Source organism: Portunus trituberculatus, chromosome 50 (assembly GCF_017591435.1).
Source record: "Portunus trituberculatus isolate SZX2019 chromosome 50, ASM1759143v1, whole genome shotgun sequence".
NCBI classification, from domain to species: Eukaryota; Metazoa; Arthropoda; class Malacostraca; order Decapoda; family Portunidae; genus Portunus; species Portunus trituberculatus.
Genome location: NC_059304.1, coordinates 26,642,484 through 26,659,700, shown reverse-complemented (window position 1 = coordinate 26,659,700; position 17,217 = coordinate 26,642,484). Strand labels below are relative to the sequence as shown.

The following is a 17,217-nucleotide window of genomic DNA, read 5'->3' as shown; positions in this document are numbered from 1 at the left end:
TTGCTAAGTAATTTTTTATTTTTGCTCACCCTTACGGCTTACTCTAATCAAAAATTCATAATCAATAATTAATAATCTGTGGCTCTATCAAACTGATAAGGGTCTTTTTTTTTCCTTCCTTTTATTCCCTTTTATTTTTTATTTATTTATTTTTTTTCCTGCTTTGCCTCTCTCTGCTGCCGGTTGTCTGCAGATATTGCCGGTGTGCACCACCCCTTGCCTGGGAGGGGAAGTGGTAACGGGAGCCACCATGCTCTACACGACAGCTAGAATCCACACTTCCTCCCCAGCAACTCAGGGTGCAGAGCAGAGGGCGCACGAAAACTGTCATAGTGTGTTGTGTTTTGTTTGTGTATGTTTTTGTATTTGGAAAAGTTAGATTAATTGGTGGGAGTTTTTATGGAAACACTGGTGGATGTAATGTTTCCCCTCAACTTCCCTCCGCTGCCGGTTGTCTGCAGATATTGCCGGTGTACACCACTCCTTGCCGGGGAGGGAAAGTGGTAACGGGAGTCACCATGCTCTACACGACCGTTATAATCCACACCTCCTCCCTAGCAACTCAGGGCGCAGAGCAAAGGAGAGAGAAAACCATCCTTGTAGTTTGTCTGTTAGTTGTTGTATTGTGTTCTAGGCCATGTGTGGTTGGTGTGATGTACGTTTTATGTCATATGTCTCCAAGGTATGTATTCCTGGTCAGTCTGGTATTTTGTGAACATGGGAGATGGGTTAATTTTGTTAAGATATGTTATAGGTTTTCGAAACCAATTGTGTTCATTTTCGTGTTCGTAATCATCGATTGCTGGAATGTATGTTGTATCCTTAAGGACGTTCTCTATTTTTTGTTTAATTGTATTAGTTTCCTCTTTTATGGAGTGTGATGTTTAAAGGGTCAAGGTTTGATAATGAGTGTAGTTCCTGTGTTGTTTTTGTGTATGGGTATTTCTCTTGGTGTGCAAACCTTAATGCTCTATTTTGTATTCGTTGTAGTGAGAGCATTTGTTTTTTTGAGAGTGCGTTAAGTATGTATGTTGGATATGTAAGGATAGGAAGGACACATGCTTTGACTAAATGCAATTTTATGTTGGTGTTTAGCGTTTCAAAGCGTTTTATTACTTTGAGTGCATGGGAAGCTTTTTTGATTATATGTGTGACATGTTTGCTGTATCCAAGTGGGCAGAGTTTTAATCCTAATACATTTGCTTCATTTGAGTAGGGTATTAAGTTTCCTCCGATGTAAACCGGGGTTGTCTTTAATAACGCTATGGGGAGGATAGTGAATTTTGATGTGTTGGTTTTTATTTTCCATTTGTTTTCGAAGTCATTTATGTTTTTAATTTCCTTCTCTATCTTTTTTGTTAGCATATTTATTGATTTTCCTGCCTGGGTTATAATTTGTGTGATGTCGTCTGCGTATTGTATGTTTATCCCATCTATAATTGGTGGGGGTATGTCGTATGTATATATTGTGTAAAGTGTGGGTGATAGGCTGCTCCCTTGTGGTACACCACTGAGGAGTTGAAAGCTTGGGCCTTCGAAACTATTTAGTGAAATAGAGGCTGATCTATTGTCGAGAAAGTTATAAAGTAGTTTGGCTATCATTCTAGAAAGTTGTATCTGCTGTAACTTGTATTTGAAACCATTTATCCATATCTTGTCAAATGCCTTGGAGACATCTCTCAAAATTATACAATACTGTTTTTGTCTGAGAGGGATTTTGAAATGGTTTCTGTGATTGTTGCTAGGGCTGTGTCTGTTGATCTGTGTTTGCGGAAACCATTTTGTGTGTCTGGTAGTATATTGTTCTCTAAAAATTTTCTGACTCTCTCGTTATTTATTTTTTCATAGATTTTGCCAGGTACTTCAAGTATTGATATGGGGCGGAATTTATTGGGGTCTGTTGTTGGTTTGCTTGGTTTGAGAATAAATTTTATTTTAGTGTTTGAATATGTTTGGGAAATATCCATGGATAGCGATATGGATGGCTTCAAAGCCTCATGGGAAAGCTCAACTCCGCAGAAGGTGACTTGGTGAAGTAAAATTAATAAAGTACACGAGACTTACCTTGGTCAGTTGAAGTGTGCTTGTAATTTTACGAGGCAAGTCACCTCTGCTGGAGGGGAGCTTTCACATGATATACGCTTTGCCACCTCGCACAGTCAGACTTCGAAGTAAACAACCACCTACATGATAGAGAATTAAAAGTATTAGGCGTCATCAAAACCCAATAAGCAGGGAGGGAGCGGTGGGCATGTGAAAGCTCCCCTCCAGCAGAGGTGACTTGCCTCGTAAAATTACAAGCACACTTCAACTGACCAAGGTAAGTCTCATGTTCTTTATTAATTTTATGTTGGTGTTTAGCGTTTCAAAGCGTTTTATTACTTTGAGTGCATGGGAAGCTTTTTTGATTATATGTGTGACATGTTTGCTGTATCCACGTGGGCAGAGTTTTAATCCTAATACATTTGCTTCATTTGAGTAGGGTATTAAGTTTCCTCCAATGTAAACCGGGGTTGTCTTTAATAACGCTATGGGGAGGATAGTGAATTTTGATGTGTTGGTTTCTCAAAGTCATTTATGTTTTTAATTTCCTTCTCTATCTTTTTTGTTAATATATTTCTTGATTTTCCTGCCTGGGTTATAATTTGTGTGATGTCGTCTGTGTATTGTATGTTTATCCCATCTGTAATTGGTGGGGGCATGTCGTATGTATATACTGTGTAAAGTGTGGGTGATAGGCTGCTCCCTTGTGTACCGGTACACCACTGAGGAGTTGAAAGCTTGGGCCTTCGAAACTATTTAGTGAAATAGAAGCTGATCTATTGTCAAGAAAGTTACAAAGTAGTTTAGCTATTATTCTAGGAAGTTGTATCTGCTGTAACTTGTATTTGAGACCATTTATCCATACCTTGTCAAATGCCTTGGAGACATCTCTTAAAACTATACAGCACTGTTTTTTGTCTGAGAGGGATTTTGAAATGGTTTCTGTGATTGTTGCTAGGGCTGTGTCTGTTGATCTGTGTTTGCAGAAACCATGTTGTGTGTCTGGTAGTATATTGTTGTGTTCTAAAAAAGTTCTGACTCTCTCGTTAATTAATTTTTCATAGATTTTGCCAGGTACTTCAAGTAGTGATATGGGGCGGAAGTTATTGGGGTCTGTTGTTGGTTTGTTTGGTTTGGGAATCAATTTTATTTTAGAGTGTTTGAATATGTTTGGAAAATATCCCATGGATAGCGATATGTTGAGAAGTTTTGTGAATATATCTAAGACTTCATCTGGTACATTCTGAAGAATGGTCTTATTTATTTTAGAGTATCCTGGTGTGTTATTTTTTTAATTGTTTTAAAATGTTTTTAATTTTGTGTATTGTGATTTTGGATGTTAAGTAATTATTGTTATTTAGGTTATCTGGGTTTCCTTGATGGTAGGGAAGTATTTCTACTATGTTGTTATTAATGTAAGTGTTAACTATTTGATCGTTCTCTTGATCGAACAATATATTTTCTGTAGGGTTTATTCTGAAGATATTGCTCCAGATATCTCTAAAAAAAAATTCTGTCTTTTTCTTCATATATCTTTTGGTTATTTTGTATTATATGCTGTGTTTAATTTGATGCGTTGCCTTTTAATTGTTTTACGTTTTGCCAAAATTTCTTTGGATCTTTATAGCGAGTCTCTGCTTTTCTTATTTCGTTTTCCCAGTTAGTTGTGTTCTGTTATCTGCATTCTTCTACAATGGTGTGTTTTAAGGTTTTATATGTGATATATTTTGTGTAAGTCCATCCTGATATGAGACTATATTCCATTAATCGTTTCACCCACCATTGCAGTTCTTTATACGCTTATTGTATATAGGTTTGTGTGTTGTATTGTATGTTTTGGTTGGTATATGTTTTCCCATAGTTGTAGTTATTGCAGTCATCCATTCTTTTAATGACTTTTCCAGAGTTGGTTGGTTGATGTGTGCGTCTGTGTTAATGTTATATATATTTGTTTTAAGTTTTGCATCTTCTTTGAATTCTTCCCAGTTTGTTTTGTTTGTTATGTATATAGGTGGTGTGTTTATTCTAATGGGAGATGAGGTTATTTTTATGATCATGGGTATGTGGTCTGATTCTGTTGTTGGTCGAGGTTGAGAAATTATGTTGTGGTATGTTTTGTTGTTAGTTAGTATTATATCTGGTGTGGATAAGGCGTTGTGAGATATGTATGTTGGGAAATCTGGTCCTATGCGTGTTAATTTGTCATTATCAATAAGCATCATTAAGGCTTTACCTACGTTATTATTTGTTTTGTTGTCTAATATGGGATGATGTGCATTTAAGTCCCCTATGATGTAGGTTTGTATTGACTGGGATGCTATTGCGTGGAAGTCTGGGATTGGTAGATAAGGTCTACGAGGTGGGAGGTATGTTGTTGCGATGTTTATCGGACCTGTACTTGTTTCTATTGTAATTTGCAATATGTCTGTGTCATAATCTTTTTATTTTGTGTTTCAGGTTATGTTTAACAAGAATAGCTGAACCATCATGCAGTTCATCGCTGGAGTTAGTGAGGTAAGTAGTGTAGTTGAATTTTTTTATATTTTCGTGTTTTTTGATCTCATGACTATTAAGGAGTATTATATCTGGGTTTATATCCTTGTATACGTTACTGAGGGAGGTTTTCTTGTTGTTCCAGTGTTGTACGTTGTGTTGTAAAATAGTAAGTGTGTGTGGTGTGTGAGTGTCTGCCATGTTGTGTGAGTTGTTGGATTAGGGGGGGTTTAGTTTCTATTAGTATTACTTGTAGGAGTGTCTGTGGTAGGTTTTTGTCGATTTACTTCGTGGTGGTGTTCTCTCTTCAGATAGCCCATTACGAATTTTGTTAAAGAGAGTGTCCTCAATTATGCACTAGCAATTAGACAGGTCTATCTCGTTGTTTATAAGGCAGTTAAATTTTTTTTGTTCAGTATGTGCTGTGGTTGTGAATCTCCATTTAAATTTACCAGTATCAATAGCTGTTTTTAGGTAGTTCAGGCTGAATGATTCTTTTGGCCATCCTTCGCTCTTTTTTGTGATAATTTGCATCCCTAATTGTGCACCAGGGAGCTTTTCTAATGTGGGCATGACCTCAGTCTGAGTGTTAGTAGGAGTTGGTGTAGTTATGTTTGTCTCATGGTTTCGTGTGATAGTTTGGGAGGTGAGTGTGTTAGTGTTCGTTGTAGATTCAAAGCGTTCTGATGTTGTAGTGTCTAGGTTGTGCTGAGGCATTAAGTTGAGAATATTGCTTGAGGGTGGGTCTTTAGGTATGATTATCCTAGGATGATTGTTTGCTTTATATAGGTTGTTTAATTCTGTGTTAAAGCTGCCTGGGTTGATCGAGTTCAGGTAGTGGGCGTACATTAAGCAAGTTTGAATTTTAATATTTGTTTCTCTATCGATCTGGCAAGTGGCAGTAGGTTGATGCATGGTTTGTTTAGTTGCTTGGCTGTATGTGTGTGTTTTTGTTTGGTTTTTTACTTTACGTTTTTCGGAAATAGCTTTTTTCCTTAGAGGACATTTATTGGCTAGGGCATGGTGTTCCTCTGCACAGTTGATGCATTTTTTGGTAGTGGCATTGTTGGTATGGAAAGAGTACCAACTATTGGAGCTAATGCTAATTGAGGAAACTGAATTAAAAGCATTCAGTGGAGGGTTTTTTTTTATTACAAAAATAGTTGGGTACACATATAAATAATATTTACAATAATAATTTTAATAAGTTTGTATGCGATTGTGTATGTATGAATGTATGTATGAATGAGTGAATGTGTGTGAATGTGTAGTGTTTTGTGTTGCATATTATACAAATATAAATAAAATGAATAATATAATAATACGAGAGTAAGACAAATATACTATAAAAAAAAGTAAATAATTAATTAGTATGCCATGAAATGGTGAGACAGGAAATGTATGGTGATAACAGAAAATGCAATGATTGTAGGGCAGACTTAAGTAAACGGCCGCTACAATACTCCCCCCCTAGTTTCGAGGGAGGAGAAACGAGATTTTCCTGGTGCGGCTGGGTGAGTCAGGACCGTCCAGGGACGTTGTGGCGACCACCTGAGGTTGAGCAGGGTCAAGCAGGTAGGCCGGTTTGACCCGGTCCATGGACACAGCGTCCTGAGTGCCGTTCCGGTCGATGGTCACAGTCTTGCGTGTCCGCCGCAAGACACGATAGGGCCCTTGGTATGGTTGTGAGAGGGGGCGCTGAACAGCATCGACGCGGACGAAGACGTGTGTACAGGTGTCCAGGTCCTGGCTCACAAAAATCTTCTTAGGAGAGGAGCGAGGCTGGACTGGCTGTAGGTTGCGCATGGCACTGTGGAGGCGGGTGGCGAAATCTCGGGCACTGCACAGGTCTGGCTCTTGTGAGGGCACCAGCATCTCGCCGGGAAGCCTGAGGTTGGCGCCATACACCAACTCGGACGAGGAATGCTGGAGGTCTTCCTTGAGAGAGGACCTGATGCCGAGGAGGACAAGAGGAAGAGCCAGGGACCAGTGTTCGCGCTGTGAGGCGGCCATCAGGGAGGACTTGAGCTGGCGATGGAATCTCTCAACCATCCCATTTGACTGGGGATGGTAGCTCGAAGTCCTGTAGCGCCGTATGCCGAGAAATACCATGATCCTATTCCAGACATTAGCCTCGAACTGGCCACCACGGTCTGAGGTGAGGCTCAGAGGAACACCGAACCTTGAGACCCAAGTGGCGATGAAGGCGTTGGCGACGGTGTCGGTGGTGATGTCTGGAATAGGTGTAGCCTCAGGCCAGCGTGTAAACCGGTCCACGCACGTAAGGATGTAGCGGTGGCCGGCAGAGGGCGGCAGCGGCCCGACCAAGTCAATGTGGATATGGTCGAACCGTCTGGAGACTGGAGGAAAGGTGCCAGGCGGAGAGTGTGTGTGACGAGTCACCTTGGAGGCTTGGCAGGCGGTACAGGTGCGGGTCCACAGTCTGACATCTCTGTTGATGCCCTCCCAGATGAAGCGAGAAGTCAGCAGGCGCTGGGAGGCACGGATACCAGGGTGAGAGAGGTCATGTAGCTGACGGAAGGCCTTGACGCGATGCTGCTGAGGCAAGTAAGGGCGGACGGCCTCTGTGGAGACGTCAGCATACAGAGAGACCTTGGTACCTGGGAGTGTGACTTTCTTCATCTGGAGCGCCGAGTTCTGCAGGAGGTTTTCCAGCTCGGGGTCGCCGGACTGGTCGGCAGCTATGGCAGTGTAGTCGATGGAGGACACAGCAGAGATACCACGGGAGAGAGCGTCAGCTGGGGCGTTGTCGACACCTTTGATGTACCGGATGTCGGTGGTGAACTGAGAAACGAAGTCCATATGGCGAAGTTGCCGAGGAGAGTAGGTTGCCTTGTTTCTCAGGAAAATGGTGGTGAGTGGCTTGTGGTCGGTGTAGATGTGGAAGCGGCGGCCTTCTATGTAGTACCGGAAGCGCTTGACGGCCTTGTAGATTGCGAGGAGCTCACGGTCGTAGGCACTGTAGTTGGCTTCGGCAGTGTTGAGCTTCTGGGAAAAGAAGGCGAGCGGCTTCCAGGCACTGTCCACGAGCTGCTGGAGGACAGCACCAGTCCCATTGCCAGAGGCGTCAGTTGCGATGCTCACCTCTGCGTCGGGGACAGGGAAGGACAGCAAAGTTGCGTCGCTGAGGGCCTTCTTGGCAGCGAGGAAGGCAGCGTCAGTGTCCGGTGTCCAGGTGAGCATGACCGACTGACCACGCTTGCACGGCTTGATCATGGCGTGTAGAGGCTGCAGCAGGAGAGAGCAGTGTGGAATGAAGCGGTTGTAGTAGTTCACCATGCCCAAGAACTCTTTGAGCTGGCGCTGGGTAGATGGCTTCGGGAACTGCTGGATGGCTTCACATTTAGTGGCAAGTGGAGTGATGCCTGCTGGAGTGACGGTATGACCAAGGAAGGTGAGCGAGGCCACGCCGAACTCTGACTTGTCGGCGTTGATCTGGACACCGTAGTCCTGGAGGCGGCGGAAGACTTGTTCGAGGTGCTGTCTGTGCGAGGCTTCGTCGGGGCTCGCGATGAGAAGATCGTCGATGTAGGCGAAACAGAAGGGAAGACCGCGGAGGACCTCGTCGATGAACCTCTGGAACGTCTGTGCCGCATTCCTGAGGCCAAAGGGCATCCTAACGTATTCGAACAGACCGAAGGGAGTGATGATGGCAGTCTTCGGTATGTCGTCAGGATGAACAGGAATCTGGTGGAAGGCCTTGATGAGGTCGATGCGGGAGAAGATGGTGGAACCAGAGAGTTGCGACGAGAACTCCTGCAAGTTAGGCACAGGATAACGGTCTTCCTTGGTGCAAGAGTTGAGAGCTCTGTAGTCTCCGCAGGGTCGGATGTCGCCGTTTTTCTTCGGGACGACGTGAAGAGCTGATGACCAGTTGCTGCTGCTGGGCCGCACAATACCTTGCCGCATCAGAGACTCGAACTCGGCCTTGGCCTGGCGGTAGCGTTCGGGAGCAAGACGGCGGGCCTTGGCGTGTACAGGCGGTCCTGAAGTCTCTATGTGATGCTGCACATGGTGTTTAGCGGGCACGCTGGCTGAGTAGGGTTGAGTCAGCGTGGGGAAGGACTTGAGTAAAACAGCGAACTGGTGGTCCCCTTTGATGACAGAGAGGAGAGTGCTGTCTCCTGGTGCTGGTCGAGCAAAGGAGGAGACAGAGGTCAGAGGGTCGACTAACCTGCGGCCTTTAACGTCGACCAGCAGGTTGAAGTGCTTGAGGAAGTCTGCTCCGAGAATTGCCTGGCTGACATCCCCGACGTAGAAGGTCCATTCGAAGCGACGTCGGAGGTAGAGATTCACTTGCATGGTGCGCCGTGAGTAGACGGGAATCTTGGTCCCATTGGCGGCGTAGAGATGCAAGAGAGGCGGCAAGGTGCGTAGACTGGCGGGCGCGGGGATAATACTGACATCGGCGCCGGTGTCTATGAGAAACCTTGTGTTGGAGCGGCAGTCTCGTAGGTGGAGCAGCGCTGAGAAACACTGGCGGGCAATTGGCTGCATCACTGCTCGCCGTTGGTGTTTGACGTGTTGTAGGTGCATGGGGAAACGCACTTGTTGGCCTTGGCACCAAACTTGTTGTGGTACCAACACAGACCTGGGCTCCTAGAACGGGAGCGGCGCTGGAGGCGGCGAGGAGTGGAGGAACGTGAGCGACGGCCATCATGCAGTTGCTTCTTCAAGTAGTTAACCTCGGTGGTAAGCTGAGAGATGAGCTTGGTAAGGTGAGACAACTGGGTGTCATTCTGTGTGGTAGTGACAGAAGACACAGGAGAAGCAGGTGTTGCAGGAAGAATCGCCAGGAAGTCGTCTGCCAACTTAGCGATGGCGTCAGGTTTCAAAGTGTCCTTGACGCTGAAGAGGCTACGCTGGATGGCAGGAGGAAGGCGCTGGTAGAACAGTTGCTTGAAGAGATCAGCGTCGAAGGCTTGGTACTTGTCACCAAGCAGTTGCTTCATGCGACTCAGCAACTGTGACGGCTTCTCATCACCTAATTCCTCACTAGAGAGGAGCTCACGGAGACGGTGGCGACGGAAGATTGTAGACTCGTTAGTAGGGCAGTCTTCAAATCTTCATAGGGAGTGTCAGAGGAGGCAGCAGTGGAGATGACGACAGAGATATGTGTAAGCACGTCGGATGGCAAGAAGCTAACAGCATGGTTGAATTTGGTGAGGCTGTTAGTGATCTTGGATGCCTTGAAGCTGCACTCCAAGAGACAGAACCACAAGGATGGGTCCTGCGAGTAGAAGGGAGGTGCCTTAAAAGACACCGCCGTCGCAGCAAGGTCTTCCTGAGACATGGCTGGTGGTGGTGATGGGCACTAGGCTCTGGCGTGAAGATCCTATGGGTCACAGCAGGTCTTAGGGAGCTGCTGTTGTACACAATAGTGTCACTGTCACTGGCGTGTGTCACTGGAGTGTGTCACTAGTGTGTGTCACTGGCGTGTGTCACTGGAGTGTGTCACTGGCGTGTGTTACTGGAGTGTGTCACTAGTGTGTGTCACTGGCGTGTGTCACTGGTGTGTGCTTGCACAGGGGGATGGGGATTCACGCCGTATCCACGTGGCGGGTCGAGAAAAGGGTAACACTCAAGCCGTAATCCAGGTGGCGGGTAAGCACAGTAACACGCCGTAATCCAGGTGGCGGGTAAGCACAATATCACGCCGTAATCCAGGTGGCGGGTAAGCACAATATCACGCCGTAATCCAGGTGGCGGGTGCAAAGGTGAAAATTGGAAGGTGGGCGGGACAGAGGGACGCAGAAGGTGTCGCTGTGGCACAGAAGGTGCTGTAGGAGGCACAGAAGGTGCTGTAAGGTGGGCGCAGAAGGCGCAGCAGGGAAGGGGGAGGGAGCACAAAGGTGCTAGGAGGGGGTATAGTTAACCCTTACTATGCCTAAGGCATAATATTTCTCCCGGCCTAACCGTCAACTCCACGAACACCACATATGGTGGTGGAGCTTTTTCGGGTAGGAGCCCTCCAACGGATACCCCAGGCGGAGCTGGCGCAGGAGCATTCTGAGCATATTTTGAAATAATTTCCTTTGGGGTATTTGTTAGTCGGGTGGTCCTCGATAAGATAGCATTTTAAAAAGGTCATTAAAGGGATGTGTTCGTCTATACTGATGTTGAAGTGCGGGATACTTATGTGAAAGGCGAGTAGTCCCTTGTCTGTGGCTTTCTTTGCTGCTGTTGAACTGTTCAGGGTTACTTTTATTATTTTTGTTTTAGGGATCTTAAATATGTTTTCAATCTCCTCATTGAGAAAGTCATTTTCATTTAGTAATTCTGCCTCTATTTCTTTTTCGGTATTATTGTATATGTGTTCGTCGGTGTTTCGAAGAACTATGGTCCTTATGGCTCATATTTCCGGGGGTAGAAAAGGTTGAAAGTTATCAGCTTTGAGTTGGTCTAAGGTAGTGGAAGAAAAGATTTTATCCGCATCATCGTCCGTCCTGGTGAGTACTAAGAAAGCCTCTGGTGTCGTGATAATCCGAGTAGCGTAAATGAGTTGATCAGAAAGTGTTCTTAGAAGTTTTTGTGTGTTAGTCCCCGAAGGGGAGGGAGTCTTTATTTTGACTCTAGGCATACTGCATTAAAGTTTATAGCAGCAACACGGTAAAAAGAAAATAAATCCTACAAGGGAGCCTAAGCCCGACACACGACGCAGCTAAGATAAAAAAACAGAAGAAGCCTACCTAAGTGAGGCAGTTTGAACATCCGATATCTAAAAACCGTCGCAATGTCCCTGCCCCGCGCCTAACCCTGTCCGAGTTTTGGCCCACCTAAGGCCGAAAAGAAATAAAGTAGAAGGCAAAAAGGCACTGCACAAGGGCGAGCTCTCTACCAAGTGGGAGAGCCCTGGTACACAAGTGCAGGCTTCGAGCATTAACAGGGCTCGTGAGCAAACGGCGATACAAGGAAGGAAACGAGGGAGGGGAAATCCCTAGCAGTAGGGTTATTGGTTATTGGCTGTTAACGTCGCATTTAACTCTCTTTCATAGCATCCTGGTTCTGTTATATTCAAAATGTGGGCGTGTAACATACAAGTATATATCTTTAAGTGTTGTTCCATATTGATGATCACTTGTGCTGGTGTGGAGATATTCCAAGTGGATGACTGACTTTTTGTTGCATTGGCGTATGTTTGCACATCCTTTTCTTTCTCTTTTTTGTTTAATTATGTCCTTTCTAAGAGGGCATTTCATGGACATAGTTCTATGTTCTCCATTGCAATTGATACATTTTTTGGTAGAGCTTGTACATTCTCTCCAGGTGTGGGATGTGTCAGTACATTCTGAGCAGATTTTTAAGTCTTTCTGGAGTGGGCATGAGTTTGTGTAATGATCTTCTAAGGCGTAGCATTTAAAACAAGTAAGGATATTATAGAATCTCTCCTGTTGCATTTGATGTCCTGGGATGCTCATCTGAAATAGTTTGATCCCTCTTTCTGTTGCCTTAATTGCAGTTGCAGCATCTCCAAAAGTTATTTTCAAAGTCTTGGAATTTGGGAATTTAAATACATTACTAGTTGTGTTGATCCAATTGTTATGATTCTGCAGTTCATGTGCTATGTCGTCCTCTGGATTGTTGAAGATGTGTGGATCCACCCCAAAGACAATTATGGACCTTTTGGCTTTCAATTCAGGTGGAATTTGTGGGAAGAAGTCATGTTTCTCTAGTTCTGAAGATGTATGTTGTTGGAAAATTTTGATCAAGGTCATCATCTGAGGAGGTTAGAACAACAAAGCCATCGTTCACAGGAATCAGTTTGTTTATGAATATATCATTGTTGGAGAGGACTCCCAGCAAAAGTGACTGCTTCCTGGTGTCCTTAGAGTCTTTTGCTTTTATTTTGACTCTTGGCATGGTTCAGAAACATGAATGTGTGCAAATGTGTAGAGTGTCAGTTTCTTTGTTTGGTCCAAGCTATTCACAGGCGTGAGGCCGTCCCAAACCCAGGTGATCGCTAATCGACCCCCTAAGCCCGGGAGAAACCCGCCAAATGAACAATCTGGTGCCTTATAGTGACCTATCGACAAGACTGCTGCTTAGAGCAGGACCACAACTACCTAGGGAAGATTCTACCTACAATTCCTCCTCCAACGTCCCCTGCCTGCTAAAAGGCATCGAAGGGAAGGGAGAAATTGCCTCAGAGATACTTGCCTAACACCCTACGGCCCGAGACTGTCTGCTTCCTATAAGCACCCCTCTAAGGGGCCCCCCTGAAGCAAGCCCAGGGGGTTCACCTTCGTACCACAGACAGTCCACCTAATGGGCAAGAGAACCCGCAGAAGGAAGGAAATTGAAAGCACAAAAAAGCCCTGCGAATACTGAGTGAATGGAGAACACTACCCAAAGGCCTCAGCTAGCTGGGCAGCTCCCTCTAACGCCGTGGGGCCCCAGGGTAGTGTCACCAAACCCTAAGTAACAGGATATGTCTTAAGGGGTGAAAGGCCCCGGTTTTAGCCAAAAAGCAGGTGCAGTCAAAGTCCTTGTAAGTACAGAGACTGAGTTCCGCAGGTGGAATAGCAGAGTCCAATTTGTCACTCAGAGACTAAGTGCAGGCGTCGGTCTAGAGACAGAGTCCAACTTGTTGCTCTGAGACTAAGTCCAACAGCAGGGATAGAGACAGAGTCCAGTCTGTACTCCACACTATCGGTGGAGACAGAGTCCAGAAGAACGTGTGGAGGCAGAGTCCAGAAGGACGTGGGATGGAGACTAAGTCCAACTAGCCTCGTTGAGACTAAGTCCAAAAACGATCCTGAGACTAAGTCCCATTTCTCTCTTATCGCTGTAGTCAGGAGCAGAGCAGTGGACGTCTTGACGCTGTCGAGGTCTGGACGTGTCTGTGATGTCTCTGTGTGCGAACGTTGAACGTTGAAGGGGGATAGAAAAGATGGGTGAAAGTATGAAGAGTAAAAGTTGGTTGGAAGGGAAGTGTTCAGGGCAATAGTGGGAAAGGAAATAAAGTGGGAGTGTAAAGATGACGGGCAAACCGTCTTGCTAAGTATTTTTTTAATTTTTTGCTCACCCTTGCGGCTTACTTTAGTCAATAATTCATAATCAATAATTAATAATCTGTGGTTCTTTATCAAACTGATAAGGGTCTGATATATATATATATATATATATATATATATATATATATATATATATATATATATATATATGTATTTTTTTCATTTATTATTATTTTTTCATTTATTTATTTTATATATATATATATATATATATATATATATATATATATATATATATATATATATATATATATATATATATATATATATATATATATATATATATATATTAGTTTCCTGGTTTGCCACTCCCTGCTGCCGGTTGTCTGCAGACATTGCCGGTGTACACCACCCCTTGCCAGGGAGGGAAAGTGGTAACGGGAGCCACCATGCTCTACACGACCGCTAGAATCCACACCTCCCAAGCAACTCAGGGCGCAGAGCAGAGGGCGCATGAAAACTGTCATAGTGTGCTGTGTTTTGTTTGTGTATGTTTTTGTATTTGGAAAAGTTAGATTAATTGGTGGGAGTTTTTATGGAGATACTGGTGGATGTAATGTTTCCCCTCAACCTTCCTCCGATGCCGGTTGTCTGCAGACATTGCCGGTGTACACCACCCATTGCCGGAGAGGGAAAGTGGTAACGGGAGCCACCAAGCTCTACACGACCGTTAGAATCCACACCTCCTCCCCAGCAACTCAGGGCGCAGAGCAAAGGAGAGAGAAAACCATCCTTGTATTTTGTCTGTTAGTTGTTATATTGTGTTCTAGGCCATGTGTGGTTGGTGTGATGTATGTTTTATGTCATATGTCTCTAAGGTATCTATTCCTGGTCAGTCTGCTACTTTGTGAACATGGGGGTTGGGTTAATTTTGTTAAGATATGTTATAGGTTTCCGAAACCAATTGTGTTCATTTTCGTGTTCGTAATCATCGATTGCTGTAATGTATGTTGTATCCTTAAGGACGTTCTCTATTTTTTTTTAATTGTGTTTCCTCTTTTATGGAGTGTGATGTTTAAAGAGTCAAGGTTTGATAATGAGTGTAGTTCCTGTGTTGTTTTTGTGTATGGGTATTTCTCTTGGTCTGCAAACCTTAATGCTCTGTTTTGTATTCGTTGTAGTGAAAGCATTTATTGTTTTGAGAGTGCGTTAAGTGTGTATGTTGGATATGTAATGATAGGAAGGACACATGCTTTGACTAAATGCAATTTTACTTCACCAAAGTCACCTTCTGCGGAGTTGAGCTTTCCCATGAGATACGCTTTGCCACGTCGCACAGTCAGTAGCTTGTGCGCCGTCGTGCTGGGCAGACGTTCGTTGCGGTGAACATTGGTTTGGTGTTTCTCCACTATTCGGGTAAGGCCACGTCGCTCGTCACGCGAGGACAGTGCCTTCTACCCGTTATCCAATCCTTGGAGCGGGTAGAGCCATTCAAGTGGCGATATAATCTCACTGTGTGGCAGTTATACCGGGCTTACGGCTGTGTTGTTGTCTCGCAGAGTGGCGGACATGTCTTCCTCTGGTGAGGAGTCAGCTGGCCCTTCCTTGGGTTCCCCCTCGGGTTACAGGAGCAACAGGAACGCCCACAGTCTCGTTCAGGGAGGGGCTGCAGCCTGCACCTCCCCTCGCCCTGGAAATTCTGGAAGTTTGCGGGAGGCTCACTGGTCACCGGGACGTGGGATGCGTGGACCTGCAGCTGTCGACAACACCCCCGCTTCGCCGCACCTGCCCACCTCACAGGATGGAGCCCTTTGACACATGATTCTAACAGCTTTGACGGAGTTACAGGGTGAGGTGGACAAGTTGAAAAAGGACCGTCAGCCGCCGGCCCCCAGGCTGGGCGGAGTGAATGTGGGAGCGAGTACTTCTGAAGGTACGCGGTACGGTGGTTCACCTGCTCACAGTTTCTCTGATTTTTCCGATCCGACCAGTGACACTAGTGCTCTCTTGGAGCAGAACCTTGGTGACAGTGTGTTAATGCACAACGCCAAGATGTTTGGGCCTCAGGATACGGTGTCAGCTGACATTGACCAAAAGGTTGCTGACATGGTAAACTTCCTGTTTACCGACGGCTTACGTACCGAAGACTACAAGCTTCTCTGCGATGATGACGTTACTAAGCGTCCCAAGAATTGCCATGCACTTGCTGCGGTGGATTGCAATCCGGAGATATTGGAAGCGCTTAGCGGTGATGCCAAGAAGACGGATCATCGCTTGCAGGATGTAAGTAAGGATGTGCTGCGCGCGGCAACAATTGTTAAGTCCTTTCTGGCACTGGACAAGGTTGCCCAAGACACTGAGCTGCCCGAGATCGCTCGGGAAGTGGACATGCTGAATGGAGCATTAGCATTGCTGGGAAATGCTACTTGTAAGAACAACATGGCGCGGCGTTTCGCCATGAAACGCGAAAATAACCACAAGTACGTACACCTCTGTTCCAGCAAGGTGCCTGTGACTCGCTTCCTCTTTGGGGATGATGTGTTCCAATCTGCAAAACAGATTGAAGAATCCGAGAAACTGAAGAGCAAGATCACTCCCAAGAAGTTCTCCTCTTCGTGGTCTTTTACGGGGACCACAGGGGCCGTACTTATAAAACTCCACAAAGATGCCGTCTTAGTTAGGAAAATTACTTAACCTACGAGATTTAAGCGCTAAGAATCTTTCCTAGCAGGATGCTATGTTAAGTAACCGTCTTTAGGCGCTTACACCGCTAACCGCTAACATGAGCAGACGTTATGTAGTTTTTTATAGAAATTTCGCAAGAAACGGGTGAAAATACGTAGAAATTATATTTTAAATAAAAAACATATTTATCTAGTTAGTTTTCAACAATCATCTCTTCATTTTAACCTTGATAATTGAAGGTATAAATTTACCACCACTGTTGTCATCTTGTCAAAACAACAATCATTTGGCGCCAACTTCGACTGCGCACCATGGCTACTCAAGAGACTCAAGACAAGAAGAGGAACAGGAAGACGAACTGGACGCCTTCATCTGGCCCACCTATACAAAATTCTCGCAAAAATACTCCGGAGCGACTTCTCCACAGCTGGCTGCTCTAAGGAATCCAGAAATGCTGCTTGGAGGAGCAATAATGCGGAGGTGTCTGCCGTGTCAGACATTCTCCGCACTGAGGAGTGCCAGAAACATTGGCATATTATAAAATCTGAGGCAAGACGGAACACCCGCAAGCAGAGAGAAGCCATGACTGCCACAGGTAAGAGTTATTAATTTGGGAGCTATTTTTTGTGTGATATTTGTGTGTGAGTTGCAGCGATTTTCATATTTTTGAGCTTGATAGAAATTTCATAATTTCATCCTAACAAAAGATGTGATTTATCTTATTATTCCTTTTAAGCACTGAATAGGTAAGGCAATTTCACTTAAAGAAAAGTATTTGTTTATGGTTATTTATTTTTTGCAAGGAAGCTTACTAGTATTTGAGTAAATACTAAGTTTCAGCAGGTCTACTGTTAAGGTCACTTGAGATTTAGATCATGGAACCTAACCACTTAAGGAATAAATTTCAGTAAACTGTTCCTGTTTTAAGTTTGGAAGCAGCAACATTGAAAGTTTTGTACTAGTGATTAATATATTAAAGTGCCAGCCATTTCCTGCATTTTTTTTTTTTTTTTTGTGAAGT

At 44.6% G+C, this 17,217-nt stretch overlaps 1 protein-coding gene across 1 annotated transcript; it reads right to left on the bottom strand.

Annotated features, from left to right (window-relative positions):
- Positions 1–9,053: 9,053 nt before the first annotated feature.
- On the bottom strand, positions 9,054–9,509 carry LOC123499930. Its single transcript, XM_045248462.1, has one exon. It carries the CDS (start codon positions 9,507–9,509, stop codon positions 9,054–9,056), a length of 456 nt encoding a protein of 151 aa, XP_045104397.1.
- Positions 9,510–17,217: the final 7,708 nt, after the last annotated feature.